The sequence below is a fragment of the Pteropus medius genome, unplaced genomic scaffold (assembly GCF_902729225.1).
Source record: "Pteropus medius unplaced genomic scaffold, Ma_sr-lr_union100, whole genome shotgun sequence".
Lineage (NCBI taxonomy): Eukaryota > Metazoa > Chordata > Mammalia > Chiroptera > Pteropodidae > Pteropus > Pteropus medius.
The window spans coordinates 5,016,095-5,043,387 of record NW_024346667.1 but is presented as its reverse complement, the minus strand read 5'-3'; the positions used below and the strand labels follow the sequence as shown (position 1 = coordinate 5,043,387).

Genomic DNA, 27,293 nt, shown 5'->3' with positions numbered 1-27,293 from the left:
TTTATGAACGAGTTGACAAATTAATTTAAAAATGTTTTAAACTTATTTTTATCCTCTATGCCCATCAGGCTTGGCCTCAGCTCATGTCACTTGCCGTCTCTCTCTTGGGTGATTATACTGATGTCCTCGTGGGTTTTTGCTTCTACTTTCCCACCCTCTCAGCCTATCCTTCATGCTGCTGTCAAGAGTTCTCAGGGGATACTAAGTGGCCCAAGTGGTGCACTCAGGCCAACATGAGAAGGGCACACAGCCAGCCATTTGGTACAGAAAGGCAGCAATACACAGTCCCAGGAAGAGAAATTCATCTGTATCTGGGCAGTAGGAAGTTTATCATGTCCCCTGGGCCATATACTTAAAAGTGTTCTAGAGCAGGTCTCCATGGCAGTATATCAGTTCGGGTTTAGGGTACAAGAACCTGGACAGCTCCGGGGCACAGCTTTTTTCAAGTCATTACCCTCAAGATGAATCAACTTTAACTTATCTCTGTCCTAGTTAGTGCCCCACCACTCAAGATTCAATTTCCAGGGAGAGAAAGTCTCTCTGAGACTGAGGCAAAGGGCGGGGGGGCGGCGCAGATCACTATCTTGATTGACAATCCCACCCAGACTGCACCCCATAGAGGACAGTTTCTAATGAAAGTCTGTGGGGTTGTAACCAAAAGGGGGGAGCATGGGCAGGGTGCTGGCAAAAGGCAAGAAGTAACTACCATGAGCTCCAGAGTCCTCTACATTTTTATTAATCTCAACAGGACATAGGAAAATGGCAGCTCTAACTTCCTTGGAAATGAATGATCTAAAAATGTGAAGAACGAATCTCCTTGAATCCGTCCCTGACTCCATCTTCTCAAAGTTTGACATAACTTTAATCACTGGTAGGTGGGGCTCTCCCGTTCCGTGTACCTGGGCTTTAAGTCTGTTGTCACCTTTGTGTATTCCATAGAGAAGAGTCATTCTGGCTCTCTCTATAGTTTAGCATGTGTGACAAAGAAGTTCAATGTAGCAGGACTGCAGCACAAGGATCCTCTGTGACAAAATAGGCCCCACAGTGGCCCTGGAGGCATATGTCATCCCCACCTTACAGGCATCACTGGGCAGGAGTGATACAGACTGGGAAAAGCAAAAGGCCTCACCCTCTTCTTAAACATCCCAGTCATGGCTAACGCTGGAAGTAAAGGCATGGCGCTTCTGGAACAGGCTGGTGACTGGAGCAATTCAGTAACTATCACACAAAATAAATCTGCAAAAATAGCGTAGAAAATCCTCCATCTCCTGGACTGTGTGGAAGGCTCAGAGCTACATTTCCAGGACTGCTGAGATGCTGGTTTGGTTCACACCAAAGAGGTGAACATGTGTGCTAGGTGCTGGGCCGGCAATCATAAGAAGGCGCCTGTCTATAAGGGCGACGGTGGCCGCACAGTGAAGAGCCGCTGGAGGTCTTGCAGAAAGTGCACAAATGTGCCATCTAGGTACCTGGCCCCACCTAGGCTAGAGGGAAAGGGGCATAATAGTCCTTCGGTGCCGGCTCGCAGCAGCGAGGTTATAGAGGCCAAAGGGAATGTCCCATTTTGTTGCTGGCTTTGTCGGGAATGTAGTTTTATACTGATTTCCTCTGCAGATCCTCAAGAGAGTGTAGATTTCTTAATGTTCAGGTTTTTTGAATGCAAAGCATCAATTTGATGGTGAGGAGAAAGGTAAAAATGGGCTCTAGTCCTGCACGGGAAGAGAGACTACCAAGGATGGGTAAGTTTCAGAGCCTGAACGACACTGCTGGTGCCCAGACTCTCTTTGAGGGCCTGGAGCTTTCCCTGAAGTGGGCTAGGCCAGACAACAGTGGATCTGTGCCTTTCACACTTGAAACATCTGCAAATCTCAAACCCAGAGAGCTCTCCCACGTGCCCGCGCCTCAGTCCACACCATCTGCAGCTCCTCCCAGCAAATGCCTAGTTGCCCTTTAAGATCTAGCGCAAATATCATTCTTCTGTGAAGCCTTATGCTTTTTGCCAGGAAGAGTTTGTGTCTCCTCTTTTCTTTACAACATTATATGCACATTTCTATTATAACATTAAATATATGCATTTAAATTATATACTTATTACATTTCTGACTTGCCAACTAAATTGCATGCATTGATAAGATGAGTTTATTTTTGTGCCCTTACAGATTCCATGCTAGTGTTCGACAGAGATCCCAGAACAGGAAGAAGAGTGAACTCAGAAACTCCAGACTTACTTTATCTAAGATTTCATTCATTTATCAAACATTGTACATGCCCTGCAAACATTTAAATTTTAATTATGTGCTGGGAAAAAAAAAGACCTTAGATATTTTGATGTGCATTGATTCATAATAATTCATTCACACATACGTACATACACAAAATGTATTTCTCTTACCTGTACGACGTGAGCATTGTAGAAGTGGCCTTCAGACACTGACACTTGGTAAATGCTTTGCTCAAAGTGTGGTAAATTATCATTCATATCTAATATCAAGATGGCTACTTTGCTGTAGGCTCTATGACCACTACTTTCAGCTAAAACGATGAGTCGTGCTTCTTTTCTGACCTCAAAATCAAGAAACTTGGGTTCTTTCACAGTGAGTTCTCCTATTTTTATTCCCAGGGAGAAAAAAAAGAAAAGAAAAGAATGTTATAGTTATTAATTGAAAAGTCACAAATCACCTTTGGCTCATGTGCTCACATGCTCACCTGTCTCTCAAAGTCTCCCGTTGGTTGGCCTCCCTTACTGACTGACTGGGATTATTGTGGGGAAAAATTGAGGGCTGGCAGATATTTGCAAGGTTCAAATACATAGGAGGGAAAGAAACTATAAAATATCTGAAATCTGGGCACTATCTCTTAAATCGTCCTTCTCTCTCCATATTTGGTCTATCTACTTTTCAAACATTTCTTGAATCCACCTCTCTTCATCTTCACTTCTCTTGCCCTCCTTCAAGCCACTGGCATTTCCCACCTTGTCTCCTGCATTAGCCACTTAACTTGTTTCCCCATAAACCCAGCTCTCATTCTGAATTAAACTACAAAAAAACAACATCATCATTGTCCAGCGTCAAACCCTCCAAATGCTTTCCACAGCTATTATGATAAAGTTCAACATTTTTAACTTCCAAAGGACCTCCCCCACCTCAGAAGTCTCATTTGTGTCATTTTCCATCTTGATCTCTGCTCTGGTCAAAAATTCATAAAAATTCCTCAAATGCTCATTCCATGCTTTTCCGTCTGCCTGTAATATAGTCCTCCCCTTCAGTGCTTCCTCGGGGATCTTTCCAGACCACCCATCCCCGAATCATTGCTATGTGAGCACCCAACAGTCTCTCCCCAACACTTGCTTGTACCTTGTTCACCTGCTTCAGTCTAATCCTGGTGATCTAGAAGTTCTGCAAGGCAAGGATGGCGACCTGTTTCTTAGCAATCACCTCCCCAGTACCTCGCTCAAAGTCTGGCACACAGACCTTGTTAACCCTTGTTACACTTTCATGTAAAAAAGAATAACTAGGCTAGGAAGTGACCAATGGGGGTTATGCCATGTTCAAGTTCCTCCCCAGAATTAAGAAAATCTCTCCCCTGATTTAATTTCCTTCTTTAGTTTCTACTGTCTTCTCCCTTTTTCAACTAAATTTCTTACTCAATTTATTGTTATTGTTATTATCCTGATTTACTTGGTTCCGACTGCCAGAAATTCTATCAGATGGAAATTTGTTGGATGAGCACTGATTTGGAGTTTGAGAAACCCAAATCCAAGTGTAGATCCTAGACCTGGCTACTTAATTTGGGTAGCCAGGCTACTTCATCTGGCTTCACTATTACTAAATTTGTGACCTGGAGTAAGTTATTCAGGTTTTACAGAGCTGAATCTCCTCTTCTGCAAAATGGGGCTTGTTAACAATGACTCGATAAGGTTGCTGTGAGACTATAGTGCATATTTAGAAGGTTTCTTTGCAGTTAAATGGTGTAGATTCCAGTGTTCTACCCACGTGTCTCTTCCCCTCCATCATCGGATATGGATTTAATATCTTTATGACCTCTGAATTTAGAAAGAGGTAATTGAATAGCCACAGACTATTAGAAGTTTGATCTTCTGCTAAAAGAACCTGTACTGTTTCAGGTAATGTGGCCTGGAAGCCACAGTTCTCAGTGCTGAATCTGAGCCAGTTTCCCTAGATAACCAAACTAATCTGAGAAACTTCAGGCTATCATGTACTTGTCTGGATGCTGATGGGAATCATATGCTGTTCTAATATTCTAACTTTGATACTGAGTAGAGGTTTTATAGCTTCTGTTTTGCTATTTAATAAATTAAATGTTTATATTCTCTATGAAGAACTCACCATACAACTGAATTTCCAATTTCATAAAATCACTTTCATTTAGTGATTTAGTTATCAATTCAGAACTAAAACCAAATTACTTTTACAAACCACAATCCAATGTTACCAACACCCTAGACAGAAAATTTAGAATAAATCTAACTATTGGTAGCTGGAGAATGATTAAGCTGCACTTTGATGAGCTGGTAATGAAAGAAGCTGGTCTTTAGAAACCTCTATGAAGCAAGGGCTGAGCCCGTGCCCACCGAATGGCAGAGGAGGCCCAGTATGAGTGGGTCCAAAGCTATCATCTGGAGCTCTGTCTCTACCACAGAGCACTCAGCTTGCAATCATGTGCTGTTACTATTAGTACAGGAAAAAATACAATAGAAATGCAATACTAAATTGCCAGTGTCACTTAGTAGAAAGTGTGCCAATTATAGTGCAGATCAAAGTGGATTTTTTAATAAAAGGCCTGGGTTTAGGCTTTGATAATTGGAATTTTGCACTTGGAATGAATCTGCAGTCCTAATGCTTTCCTTGCTTGGTTTTTATTTTGGGTATAATAATTGGCATATGCTGTGAAAGTTATGCAAGTAGAAAAGACAATAACCAGTCTGTGAGATAATTCACGGCTGGCACACCTACTACATCCATATTTTGCATGGAGTGATATATGTGTATTTTTCTCAGAGACATCAAGGATTTACCATCACCAGTGAGATGAAAGTACTCCCAGGCTCTGTCTAATAGTACGGGCAGAAGTCCATGTTTTCATTAGAGTAAGGGCCTCACAATACCAACTTCATGCTCATTCTCATATGTTAGAGTGCCAGTTATATAATAACTTGAGAATGAAACTGTAGTAATATTTTCCTCCTGCTGTATGTACAGATATAGCTTTTGTCCAAGTCATAAAATACACATCAAAATGAGATTAAGAGTCTTCAGATGCTAAATGCTCGGTAGCTTACTCAAGTTACTTCATCAGTCAGTTACAAACTATGCACATGCGTATTGTATACAGCCTCAGCAGAATGCGGTATTTATGTCCTCCAAAAGCTTTTAAATTCTCTCCTGTTGAAACTGCAGCATTGAAACATTGGGAGTTTGATCATTTTTGTTTTATGTCACTCTACCAAATAACGAAATGAATATTACCATCTGTTGACATACACAACATTAATCAGACTCCAAAATTCCTGGTTGAGGCAGTGAGTAGTAGATGTTTTTTAAGCTAAAGTGAAAAGAAATTTGGATACAAAGGTAAACCTTTGGCTTGTGACTGTGGAACAGAGGGCAAACTCTAGCACAGACAGAGAGAAAACACAGTTCTCACCAGAGAGCTACCTAACCATAACTTATTCAACCAATAACTAATAATATGGTTTTCTCACATTTTTATCCTTAAGAAAAGTGACCACAATGTTAGAGAACAACTTCAATGATTTGTCATACATACGAGCTTTATATATTAACTGGTATATGGTTTAAAATACATACGCTCTTAAAACCTATATTAGGTACATTTAGACACAAGTTTAACAATTATGTGACAAAAGTGGCATGAGAGATGAATGTAATATCATAACGGAAGATTTAAAAAATTTTTTCTTGACAACAGTGTGGTAAATAATATATTGAAATGATCCTCATAATAAAATCAACTAAAATGCTTGACAAATTATGTGTGTGTGGGTGTGTGTGTATTGACATATATTATTTAGTTAATATAGTAGTAAGAAATTCTTAGAGGAAAAAAAATAAATGAAAACCATAATCCAGGGAGGTAAGCAAGCTCTAAAAGCTCATTTTTGTTCCAAGGGTTTCTAACACAACCTTCTTCTTTGAGATCAACTCTGATAGCTGCACAGGGTGTGGAAAACAAGAGAAGCCTGAACCCAAAAAAAGGTGGGTTCCTATTTTCTAACAGGAAAACCAGAGTAGAGCTATAAACCCGAAGGCTAGCTATGCTCCAAATGAGTGATCATTATTAAAACAAAATCGACTTTAAAACGGATGCACAGAAACTTGCTTGTCTTGACCAGGTGTTGGTTGGAAAGGAGAAACAAGGTCTCTGCTAAGAATTCGTTAGCTTAGGCCTGAATTTGTGATAGTCATACTACCATAGCTATATTTTTTATGATCCTCAATAATTAAATTTAAGCTAGTCTTTGCTTAATGATATGTCCAGGTGATTTGCAAAAGGGAGAGCAAATCCTCTCTAAAGGGCACAAATTCAAGCCAGGTTTCAAAGATCCTCGAAGAAAGAGTTTAAAGGACAACGAAAAGCTCATAACTAACAAGTACAACAATCACAGAGAAATAAGGCACCATGAATGACAGCAGGCAAATCCATAGAGAGCAGAATAAATCTTCAAAGACCTAAGATGCTAGAAATATTGGAAACAGAATATATAACTTATATATAGTTTACATACATAAAAAAGAAGCTTGGAAACATGAGCAAGAAACAAGAAATTACGTTTTGAAAAGACCAAGAAGAATTGAAAAATAACCCAAGAGAACTTCTGGAAATAAAAAAATATAGTAGTTCTCTAGACTGAAAAGAAAAGGGACAAAGATATGAAAAAGATGAAAAAGATGTAGAAGAGAGTGGTATGGCTCAATATTTGTCTAATTAGATTTTTTTTAAAAGATACGAGGAAATGGTATTTATATCAAAAGCTCATTTCTTCATGTAACAATTGGAAACTAGAAGACAGTAGGATAATTTCTTTAAAAAGACGAGAGAATATAACTATGAATCTAGAATTCTAAGCCCAACAAAAATATCTTTTAAAAACAAGGATTAAATGAAGACACTTTTAGACAATCAAAATCTGATAAAGTTTACTACAATAAACCCTCACTAAAGGATGTACTTCGGGCAGAAAGAAAATGACATTTAAGTCTGAGATGTAAGAAAGAAAATGGAGCAAAGAGAGGAGCAAAGAAGCAGCTAAAACTATTTAAAAATATTTATAATGCCAAATGTGAAAGAACTAAAATAGTGGTCAACAAAAGCCTATAAGTTGAAAGAGAGATTGGGAGACAAAGAATCCTAAGTCTCTTGTATTATTCAGGAGCAAAACGTTGATGAGTTAGACTTTAATTATGTATATTTAAATAGCTATGCTAACCACTAAAAGAAGAGAAATAGCTATATAACTTCCAAAAGCACAAAAATAGTCATTTTTCAGATAACTATATGTTGAATATACAAAAAACGTCTAAATAAGAGTTTAAAAGTTTGCTAGATACAAAATCAAAATATAAAAGCTAATTCAAGTACGCATACGAACACTACCAGAAAAAGCATTTTTCCTTTACTTTAGCAAGAAAAAGTATAAAGTATTTAGGCTAAATCTCACAAAAAAATATACAAATATGTAGGCCTGCTATATAAAAGAATTAAAGCCTTATTAAAATGTATTAAAGAAAAAAATAGTGTGATTTTCTATATTAACTCTGGCTTAGAAGATAATTCTGTAAAGATATAGGTTTCCCCAAACTGATATTTAGACTAATACAATTCAAATAAAAATTCTAACAACCAAAATGTCAGTAGATGCATGGATAAAGAAAATGTAGGGTGTACATGCAATGGGATATTAATCAGCCTTCACAAAGAAGAAGATCCTGTAATAGGTGACGACGTGGATGAAACTTGAAGACATTATGTGAAGTGAAATAAGCCAGTCACAAAAAGATAAATACTTCACGATTCCACTTATATGAGGTATCTAACATAGTGGAGCTCACGGAAGCAGGGACTAGAGGGGTGGTTGCAGGGGCTGAGGGAGGATGAAATGCGGGATGCCGTTCGATGGGTGTGAAGTGTCTGTCATGCGAGATGAGTAAGTTCTAGAGATCTGCACACACCATGCCTTCTGCGAACAAGACTGTATTGTACACTTCAAAACTGGTTAAGAAGGCGGAGCTCAGGTTAGATGTTTTAAAAAAAAGTAAATCAAAAAAGAAAACTTTTAAAAGATTATTATTATCTACAATGCTCAACTATATAGGGCTATGTTAGATTTCAGAGGAGGGCATTGTAGCCTGATGATTAAGTTATTTAAATTCTAAATTGGAGCTATATGACTTTTAAAAAAGTTTTTCTTTGTTAATTTAGGTGAGGTTGCATCTTAAATGTGCATGCCATCATTATGTGGGTTATACACATAAAGATATGGACAACTGTATATCACCCCAAAATTTATGAATAAATCTCTTTTCCTTGGGAAAAAAATCCTAATAGGCTTGTGTGTGTGTGTGTGTGTGTGTGTGTGTGTGTGTAAAACCTGACAAGCGAAATCGATGATTTATATTAGAGCAAAGGGCCAGTAACAGCTATTATATTCATAAAGAAGAATATGAAGATTGGCTAAATATTGCGGGGGGGTAAGCTTTCTTGATTATAAAGCCCATGTATGTAAGAGTGTGTGGTATCAGTGTGTGGAAAGACAAAGAAATGAATGAAAAAGGGTGATAGTCCAGTAAAAAGTCACGGAAACATGATATATGACAATGGTAGTACTGCAGATCACAGGAAAAGAGTACTGCCATTAGAATATGAAAGGAAATGAAAATGAAAGGAAAAATAAGTTATTCCTAACTCACGTAAAACCCAAAAATCAATTCTAGATGCCCTAAAGATATAAATGAGAAACACAGGAAAGTTATAAAAATTTTAAAAGACAATGTGAGAACATCTCAATGATCTCAGGGTAGGGAAGAATTTCTTAAACAACTTACAAAAAGGCCAAATCGCTAGTTAATTCTAATTCATTAAAATCAGAATGTGCCATTAAGAGAGTGAAAGGCAAGTCATAAACATATATTAAAAACATCTTTCCAAAAATAAACCAAAAATAAACAAGGGATAAATACTAATAAAATATATTAAAAATCCTTACACTTCAAGAAGAATAACACAAATATCCCAATAGAAAATTAGGCAAAGAATCCCAATATGCATTTTTCACATAGGCGAAAATAGGAAATGGGCAATAAACTATGAAAAAATGCTCAAATTCATTCATCAAAACGGAAATGCAAATTACAACTATAGTGAGATATCATTTCACACCCACCAGATTGGCAAGAGAAAGCAGGCTGTGAACAACCGTGATAGCTGTCATTCAGTGCTGGTGGAATGCGAAGTGACACAGACCACCTCATAAAACAATGTGTCAGAATCCATAAGCTGAACAATGCATCTTCTGATCCGCATGCTCTTGGGCCTACAGAACTCCTTACCTATGCACCAGGAGGCATGCATGAGATTGTCCCTAATAGCATTAGTCATTAAATACCCAGACAGGAAAACCTCACTGCCCATCAACAATAGAATGGATGAATAAGCTGTGATATAAACTTACAACAAACTACAATAAAGAAATGAAAATGAGAGAACCCTAACTACACACATTAACATAAAAGATTCTAAGTTTGAATTTAAAAATGTAATCTATAGACTACGTCGGGTATGAATCCATTTACATAAAATTCAAAGATAGGCGAAATTAAGCAGTTTTATTGTGTAGGCAAAATTAAGCAGTTTTATTTTCTGTAAGTCGTGAGGGAATGATTATTCCTGAAGTCAGGACAGTGGTGAGCCTAGAGCAGTGGGGAAAAAAAGGCTGCAATTAGAGAAGGGCCCAAAGGGTATATTGATGACAGTGGTCGTGTTCTTTCTCATAACCTTGGCAGCAAACAGGACCATATCGTTCTTTGCTCTTCCTCTTTATTGTGTACATCAGGGTTTCCGCACTATAAATTATCATAAAAATGTTGAGCAAAGGAATCAAGTGATAGTAAAGGACATTCAGCATGATTCTATTATGATGTTTAAAACAAGGTAAGCTAAATAACATATCGTTTAGGGATTCAAACACTGGGAAAATTATAATGAAAAAATGGGCAGCAATCAATACCAAATTCAGATTACTGATTACCTCTGGGGTGAAAGAAGAGGTTTGTGAGAGGGTAGGGACACACAGGGTACTGTCCCAAGGTTCTAGTATTAATGTCTCATCTTTAGAGATGGGTGGCAGATATACAGGTTTTTATTTTACTATTGTCCATTATACAGTATTATATGTCTTAACCTGTCATCTTGTAGCTATTTCATGATAAAATTTTGAAATAAATTCCAACATAAATAAATAACTACTTAATGGAAAAATAGTTTTCTGTGAATGACCTCTCTGAACTAACCTTAGGAATATTTTATCTGCATTTTAATGAGATGCTCTAGAAAAAATAAGGCCAAGCCTGGGCCATGTTAGGAGTGAGGTAGCAGAAGGATTTGGATAGTCTGGGAAAATACACAAACTCTGCTTTCCTTCTTCCTAAAGTTTCCGATCTTAGCTCTTTTCCCAGAACCCTCAGGCACCTACACTGCTAGAAATTTAAGGCCTCATGATATTCACAGTAGCCCTCTTGCCAACAGGCTTCCCACACCACTTTCTATCCAGATGACATGAGGAGACAAAGACTTATAACAGACCACCTCAGAAAGCTCCTGACCAAAGGTCATGTGGATCAAAAAGTCGTAACACTACCCTGGCCAAGAAGGGATTTGCTTAAGAAATTACTCTCTTCTCAATTCTTCCCATGTGCATGTAGTACAGATTAAATAAGGCAGTTCCACGGTAATATAGAAATTATTAAAAACATTCTTCTTGAGGTTTGACAACGAAGCAGTAGATATGTATCTACTACATAGTTGTTAGTCAAAAAAGTATGTTTCAAATAATCAATTGGTATTCATTTAAAACACAATAATGGTCTTATTAAAGCTAAATTTAATACATGCTGTATTTGGAAGTAATTTCTTTACCACCACATAGAAACCTTTCCAGCTGCCTTTTTTCGTTGCGTTGTTGACATTCAGTGGCAAATTGGAAGAATCTGATGAAAATTCCCTAAGGCTAGACATGTGTGCTTATTTTCAGTTCAAACTCAGTATCAATGATCTTCCTACTATATTTCCAATTCTCCCAAATTGGTGGGTAAATTATAAGTAGAAACCAATTTATCTTTAAAAATTCAAAGAGTAGGATAGGAACTGTCTAATTTGGAAATGTGAAGTAGAGAATTCTTAGCGAGTACATGCAAACGAATAAATAGTTCTGGATTTCCCGTAATTTCTCATCAGCTACCATAAAAAGCTCTGTCTTGTTTACCTTTCAAATGATTTACCTATAACAATCTCTATCTTTCAAAATTTGAGTTTCCTTTAGAGAAGTATTTTTTCTAGTAATATTAAATGAAGCCAGAAACAAAGCTGTTATAGGATAGAGAAGACTTACCTGAGTTGGAGCACAGAGAAAAAACTCCATCTTCATTTCCACTAAAAATTGAATATTTAATGCTGTCTTGAATTGAGTCAAGAGCCAAAGCTTTTACAGTCACAATAGAGGTACCTATAAAAATTAGGTTAAAAAAATTAGGAAAAGAAAATTTCAGGGAAAAACAAAAGCAAACACTGGGTATTTATTATTTGCCTACTACATTTCCATTTGTTCGTTCATTCATTCAGTGATTACTTATTGAGTGTCTTCAATAAGCCAAATCCCATGTTAGGTGCTGGGGATATATAACTACAAACAAAATAGAAAAGATTTCTGTCCTCATGGTGGTTATTAGCTAATGAAAGGAGGCAGACAATAAACCATTAAATGAGTACATAATTGAGGTAGATTTCAGATGTGCTGAGTTCTCTGGAAAGAAGGAACCAAGGTTATGTGACAGAAAACACTTATTTTTGCAGGGGAGAGGACACTCTTTTAGAGAGGCCTCAGAGGAATGACATCCCAGTTGATCCTTGAAGCATGAAAAACCATATTAAGACCTGGAAGAAAAGGATTCTAGGGGAACTGTATTTCACTGGAAGGGATCCCAGAATCTCTTTGGGCTCCATGTTAGCACTCAGCTGTCTTAATGTGCATCATCCTGTGCCCTTTGCTGCTCACCTCTGTGTTGCTTCCTGTCCTGACTGTCCACTTGTCTCCATCCTATGACTGCCTGTACTGGTTTTTATTCTTTTGAAGTATTTTTCATTTAATAAACTTTATTAAAATTTAACATATAATAAAATACACATATTTTAAGTATACAGGTCTATGTGATTTGACAACTACATACACCTGTGTAACTATCATCATGCTCGAGATATAGAATATTTCTCTCACTCCAAAAAGTTCCTTCACATGCTTTTACAGTTTGTTTTCTCTCACTTCTGGCCCCAGGTAATCACCAATCTGCTTTCTGAAACTCTAGTTTTGCCTCTAAAATTTCATATATGTGTATGTCATACAGTATTTCACTTCTTTTGCTCAGCATAATATCTTGAGACTCAACCACGTTATTCTGTGTATCAAGAGTTGATTCCATTTTTATTGCAGAGTAGTGTTCTACTGAATGGACAAAGCACAATTTTTTATCCATTCATCTCTATACGGGCATTTGGATAGTTTCCAGTTTGGGAATATTATGAAAAAAGTTGCTGTGTACTAGTATTTGTGTGGACACATGTTCTCATTCCTCATGGGTGGGCATCTATGCTAAGTGTATGTTTAACTTTATAAGAAACCACCAAACTATTTTCCAAAGTGGGTGTATCATTTTATGTTCCTGCTAGCAATATGTGAGAATTCCAGTTGCTTCTCAACCACTGGTATTGTCAGTCTTCTTAGTTTGTCAACTTTGTGGATGTGTAGTAGTATCTTACTGTGGTTTTAATTTTAGTTTCCATGATGTCTGATGATGTTGAGCATCTTTTCATGTGCTTATTCGCCATTTCTACTCCCTTTTTAATTCATCTTTGTTCTTTGGCTTCTTTTTCTCTATTTACCCACCACTTCTGAGAAAATTTTTCATAGTCCTTTACTGGCCTTAACCCTCTTATCTTAGGCCTATAACTTATGTCACCTACTTTAGACTCTCAGTTTAGCAATGACCTCTGCCTGCCCTCTTACTTTCATCCTACCCTATAGGATGCCACCTATTTTTAAAGGTATGCATGTTATACTCAGTGGGAAGAGATGGGAAAGAGGTGGACTCTGTTGGAGGCTCTTTAGCTGCTGAGTATGCAGCAATGGGACCTGATAAACAAATGTGTCAGCAAGGCGCAAGAGGAAAAGTGAAAGGAAACATTTTACAAGGAAACATGGTATCAGAGATGAGTACAAAGCAGGGCTCATTAACTCATAAGCCTTTGGATAAAAGAAAGAAGCATGGACAAACAAAGCAGCCAGATGGATGGAGGAGGCCAGAGACTGCCTGACGTGTCCAAGGCACTCAGCCTCAGCTCATCACTGGCAGCAGGCAAAGCAGAAATTAGGCTTCTTGAGATTCTGGTTTTCTTTCTTTTTTCTTTTTTTCAAAAGAAGCTCAAAAATTCCTATTTACTTTTTCAATTCCTACAAGTCAGAAAACGATGTAATTTAGGGCAAAAAATAAAAATAAAAAAATAACCATATGAGTTGAAAAACACGTAGCTGTGGCCTGACTACAGTTTTGAGTCTGCCTATTTACCGTCTCTGATAAAGAAGATGAGTCTCTATTTTACCAACCCATCTAGCACTTAGATGGTGGTATTTATTTGTCACACCTAAAGAGATTGATCTCATCTCTTGCAAAGTTGGACTAAATTCTGTGAGGGTAGAGGAGGTTTTCTATCTATTTGTATTCTACATATTTCTATAACTCTAGATTAGTGTTTCCTTTACAATTTCATATATTTGCAAATCATATAATAGTTTCTCCTTTAGCTTAGCATATATTTTTGAGATGCAAGCATGTTCTGTGTATCAAAAGTTCGTTCCTTGTACATAATTAGTGCTTAATAAGTATGGGCGGAAGGGTGGTAACAGAGGAGACAGAGAGCCAGTGAGGGAGGGAGGCGCCACTATAGTGTTCTAGCCTGAAACATTTACAGGACCCTTTTAAAACAGCAGCAATTTTATTTTTAATTACTCAGTGTTATAATACCAAATCTATCTGATAATGGAATTTGCAGTAGTTGAAAAAAATAGCATGTATTTAAGATCTCTGCTGGACCTTCTCCTTGAATCCTACTGCACAGGCCTCAGGCAAGAAGCTTGAAACCCACCCTGCTGGAGGTTATAGTAAAAATAGCCAAATGGGTACATTTTCCTTCTAGATTCTTAAAAGTGCCTCACTAAAAAGAGGAGAAGAATGAAAAGGCCCTGAAACAGTATTTTCCCCAGGAGTCTTTTAAACACTTAACACTCAAAGAAAAATGCAATGGGTGCTATAAATACTAATAAAAACAAGTACGTGATATTGTCTGCAAAACTGAAAATTCATCGAAAAAGGCATAAAACAGAATTTGTTATGGAGAATGAACAGGAAAACCCAAGCCAAATAGTTATTCTCTTTAAAAACATTATGTTTAACATAAACTGTAACAAAGTTTAAAAATCATTTATCAGGTTTCCAAATTGTTTCTCTTTTCAAGGCTGTCACAAAATCATTTACTAACAAAGTGAAGGATTTTAATTAATCTGATAGAATCAAGTTACCACACATGTTGAGAACTCTTTCAAATTGCTTTATAATCTGATGCTTATTTTGTTACATTTCAGGAGGCATATTGTTAATATAAAAATGTCTTACATTTTTTGGGAAGAATATGCCTTCACAGCAGGGCAGGATGTTTTATCTTCAGTGCTCAATCACTGTTCTGTGCTTCCTGATACAATTTGTATTTTAAACATAGGAAATTTTATTTCAGCTGGCTTGTCATATATTCTTAAGAATGGTAGTAAGAAGAAAAACAGTATTGCAGGCAAGATGTACAATCTTGCTGACGGCCTTCTCTTCTTGGGTTAGGATGCTTATTACATGCCCAATTACAAAAGAAAACATGGAGATCACTTGCATGTTAGAAGAACAAAGATGAGTACAGAATTGTGCCTAAGAATCACATATGGTCTCTTTCATAAAAGGAACAAGCTTATTTTTATTGCAAATAAAATATTCATAATGTCAATGAAATTGTAGCACAAAAAGAATTTCATTCAATGAAAAAATTTGGACTGGATTCTAAAGTCAGCAAAGAACTTCATGTATTTATGTACATTCTTCCTCTGACAAAGTTTAAATGTGAGACTGCTTGAAAAAAAGAGGAAATCAATATCAAATCAAATCAATAGCAAACAAACAAAAAGCCCTATTAAAAAATGAACGCAGGGCTTAAATAAACATTTCCCAAAAGAAGCCATACAAACAGCCAACAGGTATTTGAAAAGATGCTCAACATCACAAATAATCAGGGAAATGCCAATTAAAACCACAAGAAGATATCATCTCATACAAGTTAGGATGGCTGCTATGAATAAATAACAAAACAGAAAATAACAAGTGTTGGTAAGGACATGGAGAAATTGGAACCCTTGTACACTGTTGGTGGGAACGTAAAATGGTATTGCTTTTATGGAATACAATATGGAGGTTCCTCTAAAAATTAAAATCAGAACTACCATACGCTCCAGGAATCCCACTGAAAACAGGATTTCAAAGAGATATTTGCACATCCATGTTCATTGCAACATTATTTACAATAGTCAAGAGGTGGAAGCAACCTAAATGTTCTTCAATAGATAACTGGATAAAGAAATGTGGTATACATGTACAATGAAATATTATTCAGCCTTAAAAAAAGAAAAAAACTGTCATAAGCTATAACACTGATGAACCTTGAGGACAACCAAGATGTCCTTCAGTAGATGAATAGATAAATAAACTGTGCTATATCCAGACAATGATATATTATTCAATGCTAAAAAGAAATGGGCTATCAAGCCATGAAAAGACTGGAGGAAATTTAAATGCATATTACCAAGTGAAAGAAGCCAATCTGAAAAGTTTACATACTGTATGAGTTCAACTATAGGACATTCTGGAAAAGGCAAAACTATGGAGACAGTAAAAAGATCAGGGGTTGCCAGGGTTTGGGGCAGAAGTGGGGGAGAGATGAATAGGTAGAGTACGGAGGCTTCTTGGGACAGTGAAACTACTCTGTATGATACTATACCGATGGATCCATGTCATGATACATTTGTCTAAACCCATAGAATATACAATACCAAAGGTGAACTCTAATGTAAACTATGGACTTTGGGTCATTATGGTGTGTAAATGCAGATTCATCGATTATAACAAATGTACCACTCTGGTACAAGGTGTTGATAATGTATGTGTGGCAGCAAGAGGTACATGGGAAATCTCTGTATCTTTCTCTCAACTTTGCTGTGAAACTAAATTTCTCTGGAAAAAAAAAAAGTCTTTAAAAAATATATTAACCCTGTTACACTATAAACAAAACAATGGTTCAGAAAAGAGTTATGCAGAATCATCATGAAGAAACAGAATCACTCCCAGGGCAGAAGCCTTGACTGAAGTGTTAAGACACTTCGAGAAAAAATGTATCAATCAAAAGGAAGTTAATGAGCAATGGAAGCCCTGACAGTCATGAAGGCATCACAAAATCCTACCAGGCGGTGCTGTGAGTTCCTTCTGAGGAAAGAGTAACACTGGCGGATGACATTCAATACTTAAAATACATCCTGCCTGAGTTGTTTAGGATTAGCAAGCAACTTTCTAATTACGATTTGGCTTCCTGTTTCTTTTTTCTTCAAAAGAAAGATTTGGTCATCCTGACACGACTACTCTAATCAACATGGCAATCCTAGTTCTTCACAGGAATAAAAGAACTGGCATTTCGATTTATATATGTCGCTGCTATATTGGTTAGTAAGTCCCGGCCCTAGGGGGAAGAACTCCCTGGTTTGTTAATAAAATGAGGTCTTGAGCCTATATGATAGATTTATAATCTTTTTAAACCACTGGAATTCAAAAGCAAAAAAAAATGACTCACCTCTGGTGTCTATGATATGATCTGACAGTCTGTACTGAATTCAAGTTCCAAAGAAAAGCTTTAGACAGCTTGAAATGTCAATCAATATTTTATGCACCTTGTCATTGTTTTTCACAGGTGCCTAAGAGATCTTGCTGACCCAGGCATAGGTTCGCTGCATCTCATCAGATTCAACACCCTTCTTGACTGTCATTCTTTCCTTCTTCCTTTCTCCTTCCTGCTACATGCTGAAGTTTTTGGTTTACCTTTCAAGTTAGACTTTATGCCTGCCCTTCACATATCTCAGTTTTCATAGTGAGATCCTAACTCATTGCTTCAGATGTCTTAAAATATATACCCACCTGGATATTTATGGATACCATATGCTTGTATTACTGCCAGAGTATTTCTAGCCTTCCTTATGTGTAAGATTTAACAGAATGTTAAGTTCTATTAAAGAGATAACAGTCAATTTTAATTCGATAATTATAAATACAAGAGGACTAAAAAAGGACAACTCTGATCAGAGGTCAAAGAAAACATAGTGACGCAGATGACAGGATGAAGGCCTCCTATCCACATGTTCCTCAGCTTTTCTGATGGAATCTTAAAGAGGAGGCCCACCTTCAGAGGTAAGAACCTGATTTGGTCTTCACTGTCTTCTGCCTTAACTTCTTATCTCAGGTTACTCTTAATCATATTGATTAATCCCTACTGTGAAGGCTGGGAGTAGATGGAAGGTGTACAGATTTTACGAGAGGAAGCCTGTGTGATGAAAAACAGGCTAGAATCAAGGCCGTTTCCTCCGGTAACGGCTGTCTCCAACCAACAGAGTGAAACTGTGACAGACAAATGAATGGCATGCTGCAAAAGGCAAACAGGTGAATATCTCTTCTTTCCATAGCAGGTTTTCTTAGTGTCATTAAATCGTTTCTGAATTCAACTAGAAATATTATTCTACTTACTAGTCCATAACTTAATTTCATAACAAAATGTTTTCTTTGACGCACCTTCGAAATTGCCTTTTATTTAGGTTTAATTCTGCAAACAAATTGATCCTGGGTGAACTGAGAAAGAATATGTTAACAGTTAAGAAATGCCTCAGGTGTATTACTTAATCTTTAGAAATTCCATTCAGCAATATGAAAAATTGTGACAACAATGATGACTTCCATGCTGATTTTTTTGAGGAATAATATATTTAATGCATATTATTCCACAAAATTTATATTGGGTGTGAATATTCACTAGCGGTGGTTAGAACCCCTATTATGTGACAGATAAATGAACAAACTAGAAGAGGGAAATTATTTCAAGTAAAAGTTGAAGTCCTGCCAATGGCCTGCAAGGCCCTGCATCACCTTTTAGTCCTCTGACCTCATTTTTTACTATTTTCCCCACTGCTTACTCGGCTTCAGTCACACAGTCCTCTTTGCTGTTCTTTGATCAAACCAGGCAGTCTCCCACTAGCTTTTGTTTTTTTCTGAAATGCTCTGACCACAAACATATGAATGGTTACCTATCTATTTAAGTCTTTGACCAAATGTCACTTGCTCAATGATGCCATATATTTAAAATTGCAACTTAGCCCTCCCCCTACACTTCCAATTCCCTCTTACCCTGCTCTGCTTTTCCTTTATTCAATAGCTCTTACCACCATCCAACATATATTATATGTTAGTTATTTATTATTGGTCTTATGTCTCTATATCTTTCCTGAATGGAAGTCTCACATCCAAAAAAAAAAAAAAAAATCTGTCTTCTAGCTCACTAATATATTCCAACAGAAAAGTATCTAGCATATAATACTCAATAAAAGAAAGAAAAATGTGTCAAAGGAGCAAATAAAATATCCGAGGAATGACTGTGTATAGCAGTGGAGTGTTCCAGAGGGCAGAAGTAGGATTTATGAATAAGCATAAAGGAGATAGATCTGGGTTCAATACATGAATGACTTTTCAAATGAAGGGGTTTACCAAATTTGTCATGCAATCAAATCACCTGCAGAGCTTGTTAAAAACAACAGTGTCTTGCCATTTGTGACAACGTGGATGGACCTTAAGGTAATCATGCTAAGCAAAATAAGCCAGACAGAAAAAAGTTGAAAACCACATGATATCACTTATATGTGGGATATACACCTAAAAGCAACAAACGAACAGGATGTGGACAATAGACTTGTTGTTACCAGAGGGTAGGAGGGGAGAGGAGAGGGGGAAGTAGATGGGGTAAAAGAGGTCAAATATGTGGTGACAGAAAGAAATCTAACTATGGATAATATATTATATATATATATATATATATATATATATATATATATATATATATATATATATATATGCGCCTTACTGCTAAATTGTACACCTGAAACATAACTGAACTTCTTTAATCAATGTCACCATAAGAAAACAAAAAACAAACAAATAACAACAGAAAAAACACCAGTGTCCCGACCCCAGACCTAAGTAGAATCTGAAAGAACTGGGAAGCAGAACCTGCAGGGATGGATAATGTTTCACACTCAGGTTCAAGAACCACTGTCCTAAAATCTCAATCACTGAAGTATTCAAGTAGAGATTGAAAGGCCACATGTCAGGGATGTTTAGGGAGAAATGTTTATATTGTCTGCACTTCAGACAAAGGCTGGGCTCAAAGATTCTATGATTTTATCGGATCAATTTCAAGATTGATTAGTATATTGTATTTTGTGCTATATTATTTAGAAAATGTTTACTTTTCATCAGCCTTTGCTCTGTGTTGGGATGTCTGCCTCTTAAAAAGAACAGAACTATAACTCTGAGAAATATCTCATATTATTTAACATTTAACTCTTACATGGAAATCTCATTACATATAAGAATATAGTTTGGAAATTTCTGACTTATTTTGGAAGTCACTATTATTTCATTTAATGAAGATAATTGCGAGTCACTCTTAATTATATTTAGAATCAATAACGGGACTTCTGAGTAAGCAGCCCGTGGGGAAACCATAATTCAAAATAGGGTCAATGTCAGGTTAATAATCTGCAATTGAGAATAATCTTACTTTTATATTCAATATTAAACTGATATTATTTTCATATAAAAGGCAGTAAGTACATAACATATAAAATATATTTTCGCTATGAAATGAATAAACCAATTTCAGAAAAATGCAGGTTGCCTTTTAAACAGTGGTTTATGTAGGTATAAAGTAAAATTGAATCATGATAAAATGACAAACAAAAGCAAAAACATGGCATAAGCAAGCACACAGCACACATCAGACTTTAAACAACCAAACGCCTCCTTTCTCAAACCCTTGAGTCCATTTGCTCTGCCCTGTGGTTGGATGAAAGGGTCACAAGAATCATGTTTCTGTTTTCTAACTGGATATAATTACTTAGATTGAATTTCTTTCAATTCACAATTATCCACGAAGAATTTTTTTTCTTTCATGTAGAAAGATATTTTAAATTAATCTATTTGGCCTTTTTTTTTTTATGTTTCCCATTACGGCATAAATTTTTGTGGAAATTATTGAAAAACAATTGGCATTATGAAGAAAAACAGTCATGGGTATGTTTTACTGCATTTGAATACATTTTTCTGATAAACTTTGGATGAAAATTAGCACAACGAAAATTGGCTAGATTCAAAAATTTTTAACTAAATCTACAATAGCACTCCTACAATATAATCCTTAGTTTTAAGCATTTTGCATAAATGGGCACAATACACAGAAAACTTAAAGGGACACTCACCTGCCTCACAATTTTCCATGACAGCCCCTTTATACAGGTGGTGGCTGAAGGAAATTTTTATATCTTCTCCTTCCCTGTGAACGACCAAGAGCCCAGTGGCTGTCCTAGCTGGGAGCCCCTGGTCCGTAACTTTTAACTGCAGCCAAACTGGAAAATATTCTGAAGAAGATGGATCTTGCTGAAGTTGAATTTCTCCTGTATATTTGTTAATAGAAAACATTGACTGGGTCTGTGCAAAACTAAAAGTAACAGTTCCGTTGGGCCCCAAGTCTGGGTCGTTGGCTCTCAGAATGGCGGTCGTCTGGTTTGTTGGTGACTGAGGGGAAATAAAAATATCAAAGGGGTTCTGTTCCAAAACTGGATCATTGTCATTAACATCAGTGATGTGTACTAGTATAATTGCTGTGGTGCTTCTGGAGCCTTGGATGCTACAGTCTCTAGCCACAGCCCTAAATGTGTGCTGGGATCTGGCTTCTCGGTCGAGGGCATGGCCGGTTCTCAAGGTGCCGGCCACAGGATCGATGGTGAATGCACCAGAAGCCTCGTCCGTCAGAAAATACTCAGTTTGCCCATTCAGACCTTCATCCTTGTCCACAGCAGACAGCACGAGAACCACTGTTCCCACCTGAGCATCTTCTCTCACGGAGGATTGGTAATGGAGCGCGGGAAAAAAAGGGCTGTGGTCATTGTCGTCCAAAACTCTAACTTGTAACTGCACTATAGAGCTCCTAGGGGGGTCCCCCAGATCAGAGCACAGGATGACAAGGGCAAAACTGTTGACTTGCTCCCGGTCCAAAGCATGAGTGGTGGAGAGTTCTCCTGACGTTTCATTAATAGCAAAGTACTCGCCAGTATTTCCATCTATTAAAGAAAACATTTAAAATTCATTTGAACTGAAAAAGTAGCAGCCTTAGCTAGCAACACATATATATTGATTCATCCATTCATTTAACGAATATTGATTTCCTGATGATTATATCCTAGCACCTTTGTAATTACTAAGGATATAACAGTGAACATGATAAAGTCCCTGCCCTCATGAAGCTTCTATTATCAGGGGAGGAACAAAATAATATAATTCAATATCTATCTTAATTCATCAATAATTAGAATATCTACTTTGACTGATTTGCGGAAGTATGATTTTTTATATGTGTGCATCTACAATGTTTATAGCCATGTATTTTTCCTCTTGAGAGGTCTAAAATGTATGTTTTATTTGAAATAAAACAATAGTAGGCAGGGATAAGAAACAGGATATAATATCGATTTTCAGATATCAATAATCAAAAGTCAACAGACTGGTAGTAGTAATTTTCTCAAATGTTACTCACAGACCATATGTCCATTATGCTACCGTAACAGGGCTCTCGTTCATGTTTCCCTAGCATTTTGCACGTGCTAATAGCGCCTCTGTTAGAAATGGTGAAACATTTGTTTATTTCTCCCATAACGTAAGCAAGGTTAATGTTTTATTCTTCTCTGTATCCTTCAAAAAAAAAATCTTTCCTCTATTACTGTACTAAGTGGAATAAAAGTTAACACTCAACACAGGGACAAGGCTTTCAAAAATATTTAAAAGTCACCCTGAACATTAGTCAGAAAAAATGTGGTTGAATGACTTGCTGGCTATTTTCTTGGATGTGGGACATATTTTTGGATGAGGGGCATATTCTTGGATAAGGCACGCTATTCTCAATAGTATGAGAATTTACTTGAGTCTGCCAGAGGCATATGGAGAAGTGGAATCACATTCAGAGAATACAAGAGCCACAGGTAGTGCCGGCGGGTTGAAGAGAAGGGACTTGTATTCACACAAGACATGGTTAATTTATACCAAACATAGGGATGGTCAGACAAAGTACATTTCTGTGGTTTTTGTGGCTGATAAAGCAATTCATTCAGTCAGCAAACCTTTACAGAACACCTGCCATATGCCAAGTATGTGCCGGATACTGGGGATGTGAGGAGAGTAGAACATGATCCCAGCCTCCAAGAGGCAACAGTCCAGGAGGAAATGGGGGTCAGCACCTGGACACTGAAGCGATGCCATGAGAATCATGCAAACAGGGCACTGGGAAGCAGAGAGGAAGGACACACGGCCCTGTGTTAGGGTGGCCAGGAAATGCTTATTTAAGAGAGGCACATCAAAACTAACTCCTAAAAAGGAGGAAAACAGTCTACAAGTTTCAGAATAAGGGAAGAGGAAGAGGGAAGAGGGAAGAGCCCATGTTAAAGTCCCAGGAGTGTAAGAAATTAATGGATGTAAACGTTTTAGTGTGATGAGAACACAGGATTCCTTGGGCATTTGAGTGCCAGCGGTAGGGAGAGGGTTGGCAGTGGAGAAGACATGAATTTGGGAGGTAAGCAGGGGACAAATCATGGAATGCCCTGGGTCCACTGCTGGAGAGTCTATACTTTATCTTCAAGTTTATAGGGACTCCCTGAAGGAATGTAGACAGGAAAATGTCATAATCACATTTCTGTTTCTGAGTTCTGGGCAGCAGCGTCAAAGCTTGATACGATACAGGAGGTTAGGAGACTCTTACAGTAATCTGCTTAAGCGATAAGGAGGTTCTGAAATCATCCAGGCACAGAGGAAGTGGACACATTCCAAAAATATTAAGGAGGAAAAAAAAGGTGTAAGGAAGGAAGAATTCATGATGGGCTTAGGTGAAACACTCAAGGGCATTTAGACCAGTTGTCTTTCAAATGAGGTCTGAGCGCCCCAGAGTCATAATAACAAAGCTTTCCAAGGAGCGAGTGGGACAGATAGTTTTAAGGTAATTTCCAGAAGCTCAGTTTACATATCTTTATTCCTGAAGTTGTTCTGCCTGAGAAATCACATAGGTTTGTCTTTCCCACATTCACTTTGCAATCACCTTTCTTTCAAATTATAAAAGAAAGGCTCACTTTTGACCTATCCCAACCTGACCAAGGTATACCACTCCAGGGTGTAAAAAGTTTCTGCCAAGTAAAAGAGCATTCTCAATATTGGCATTTGGTGTTGAAATGGTGACTGACTTTAATGTCTGGGCAATGCATCTTTTTGTAGTTGGAGAGGTTCCGCTATGAACTAATTTGTAGGACCTAGTAAAGTTTCTAAGTGGGAAATAAATAAAAATGAAGATCATTAATTTATTTGGGGCATGTAACTCAGAGATGTTATTAGTTTAAAAAATGAGGTAACAAACTAGCATGTATAAATTATCCAACATATATAAAATTAGTGTCCATATTCACTAAGGTTCATGGAAAAGTGTTTTCTAAATAGTAAATGAGTTATCTCTGCAAGATATAATATTTTTGTTATTACTTTTGTTTTCATAAATTGTATATATATCTTACAATAATTATACATCATTTTATAAATAGGGAGAAAGGCAATAAAACTTTTCATTTTGGAGTAAAATGGGTGGTACAAAGTAAACATAGCTTGCTTACAGAAGTTTTAGCCAACAGAGAGTGACAGCCTCCAGAAGCTAGTCTTAAAACTATTTTTGCAAGATCTCAAAGCAGCTTCTCTTCAGCAGAAGCTGTCTCTGAAGCTTCACTCTCTCCTCAACTCCTATCATTCTATGTACTCTCTGATGTATGCTAAAAATCGGACAGTTCGCTTTTATTTTAGGTGACTAAGATGTGTTTATTTCATGCTGGCTGTGCTAATGCTCAAGTTATTCTGTCAGAAATCCTTATGCGTCTGATCCAAAGGGAGCAATATCACAGAATTACCTACAAGGGAGGAAGTTCCTAAAGACTGTGATCTGTGGAGTATGTTTGTAGACCCAAAGTGTTACACTGGGATTCAGATCTGGGAATTGTTTGCCCACTCCCGTCCTCTAGGTTCCATTTACAAAGACTTGAAAAAAGGTCTGAATTGCTTAAAATGATAAAAAGAAGAGATCATAAGAGAGAAACAAAGTAGGAAAAAAAGCTATCTGTTCCATCTATACATCCACTAATGTTAAATAATTTGCCTCATAGAAAAAAAATTACAAGAGTGTTTTAAAAATATTTTTAAAGAAGTTGGAGGGTAGTGGTTCCAGATGACCGTGGAAGGAGGCAGAGAGGAAACCCATGGCACCAATCAATTCTCACTGGGTATGTGTTTTGTAGACATTGCAATAGGTACAAAATACAGAATAATCACCATACAGTGTGTGTCAACTCAGTGAGTATCTTGAGAGAGATTTTAATTTAAAAAAAAAAGTTACCAATTATGTGATACTCGACAGCCCCATTAGTGCCAGCGTCCATATCGGAGGCCAAAACGGTGTAGACGACCCCTGGCTCCTGGTTTTCCAGAACCTCAATGTCATGAATGGGGACAATAATCTCCGGTGCGTGATCGTTTTCATCTTCCACAGTACAGAGAATGGTGGTGGTGCCGGACAGGGAAGGGACTCCCCCGTCTCGTACACGTACTGGCGTGGAATAAAAAATGACACAGATTGTGGCCATTAATTCATCCCTAAAATATATTGCCCTAAAAAGACAGCATCAGAACAAACTAACCAGTTGGACTAGGTCAAGAATATTTTATCTAAAGACACCCTACTGACACAATGCAGTATGACTACGCCTTACTGTGGAATTGTACACCTGAAACTTACTGGATTTCACTAACCAATGTCACTATAATAAAAAAAGGAAAAATTAAAAATGAATAAATAAAGTAAAGAAATAAATAAAAATAATAAATAAATAATATATTTAAATAAGTAACAAAATAAAAAATAAAGACATCCTACTGAAATGTGAAATTTCACCACTAAATCTCTTGCTGCCTATTTTTGTTTGCTTGTTTAGCAGAGTCCAAGGATCCCCTTACCTCGAAGGATGAAGACTTCTTGAACTTCTCTGTCAAGCGTGGCGGTTGTCACCACTACTCCAGTGTCAGGATTTATCTCGAACAACCGAAAAGATGCACCTGGCATGATTTCAAACTGAAGTTTGGAATTGGTTCCTTGACAAAAATATAAAGAAAAACTTTAGCATTATCCCTTCGGAATTCATTCATCTGTTCTATTCTGTTTCCTATGAATTTGTTAGGCAATGGATGAAAAAAGCCAAGATGCTTAAAACAACCATCAAATTAAGGTAAAAGAAAAAAATTCAAAACAACTCTTTTTGGCTGTTCTTGCTAAATAAAATCTTCATAGGCTGAAATGCTTGATTTTCAAAAGTCTTATGAGACTTCCCCATGGTGAATGCTTAAGATTTTTTCCCTCCCATAAAAAATTTCTTATGAGTGTGCAACCCTACGACATATTCCTAATTACTCCTTCTAATACCCCTGATTGTGATTTAATGACATAATTGTAGGTGTGCAGGGCACAGGACAGTTTCTGCAGATTGACCCCTATTTCAAAGCTTGTGCTCAGTTACAGTACTCTTTATTCTCCAGCACAGGAGGCAAGGACATTCAGTTGCTTCTATGTGTATTTTTATTTTGTTTTCTACTTAGTATTTGGTCTCCTATCTGGAGTGAGAAATGCAGTACTGCATCATTATGCATTTTGAAAATAATTCTTCCCATATTTTTGTGATTTCATTTCTCCCCTGAGAAAAGTATCAGGCCATTTCCATCACTGGTTGTGAAGGCCGTTAATACCATAACTTTAACGAGTTTATCGCAAGCCATCACAGCTTTTTTGCACTTGACACAAGTTCTTTTTGATAACTTTACTGTGTTCTTTTCTTAACTGAAAAGAATCTAGGCATGGATATAGCACTTAGAATACGTAATTTTATACTTTAGAAAAGATAAAATGTTGTTTTTTGACCTTAAAAAAATTCCATTACAAATTTCCATCTTGCCAGTCTTAAAAAATAAATTTTCATTCCACTCCAGTCTAGTGGATATAACATAGGATGAAGTGCTGGGAGAAGTGGAACGTGATGCTAGTTTTATGAATAAACAGAAACTATAGATGTCTTCCTGCTATGTCACTTAAAAGAAAGGCTGTTTGAGACAATCTGCAGGCATTTTAATGACTTTGAAAAAATGGTAGTAAGGTAGGATCAATGTATTTGATATGATATGGTCAGGGGTCACCAAAATATTTCATACCATCATTAAGCATTAGGCATATTATTACATTAATCATTATTTAATAATCATAGTGACTACTTTGATCTCATAATGATCACAAAATAGTTTTCATAGCCAAGACAGACTTTGTAAAATTTGTTATTCCTATTTATCTCCTCTCACATTATAAAAATGGAAACAATACCATCTTACATCTACTTTCCTTGTTCCTCAAATATTTGATGAATAAAATTAGGTGACAAGCATAGTGCTAATTTGCCAAAGAGACAGTGGTGA

The 27,293-nt window shown here is 36.9% G+C and overlaps 1 protein-coding gene across 1 annotated transcript in view; it reads right to left on the bottom strand.

The window, feature by feature from the left end:
* The window catches only part of DCHS2 (dachsous cadherin-related 2), a 177,609-nt gene that overhangs the window by 18,240 nt on the left and 132,076 nt on the right, over positions 1–27,293 (bottom strand). Inside the window, exons 11-15 of the mRNA XM_039875917.1 lie at positions 25,794–25,928; positions 25,177–25,386; positions 20,963–21,823; positions 11,645–11,758; positions 2,393–2,604 (exon numbers count right to left, since the gene is read on the bottom strand). Of these exons, the coding sequence (XP_039731851.1) occupies positions 2,393–2,604; positions 11,645–11,758; positions 20,963–21,823; positions 25,177–25,386; positions 25,794–25,928 (1,532 nt within the window). The remainder of the gene's footprint in view (positions 1–2,392; positions 2,605–11,644; positions 11,759–20,962; positions 21,824–25,176; positions 25,387–25,793; positions 25,929–27,293) is intronic.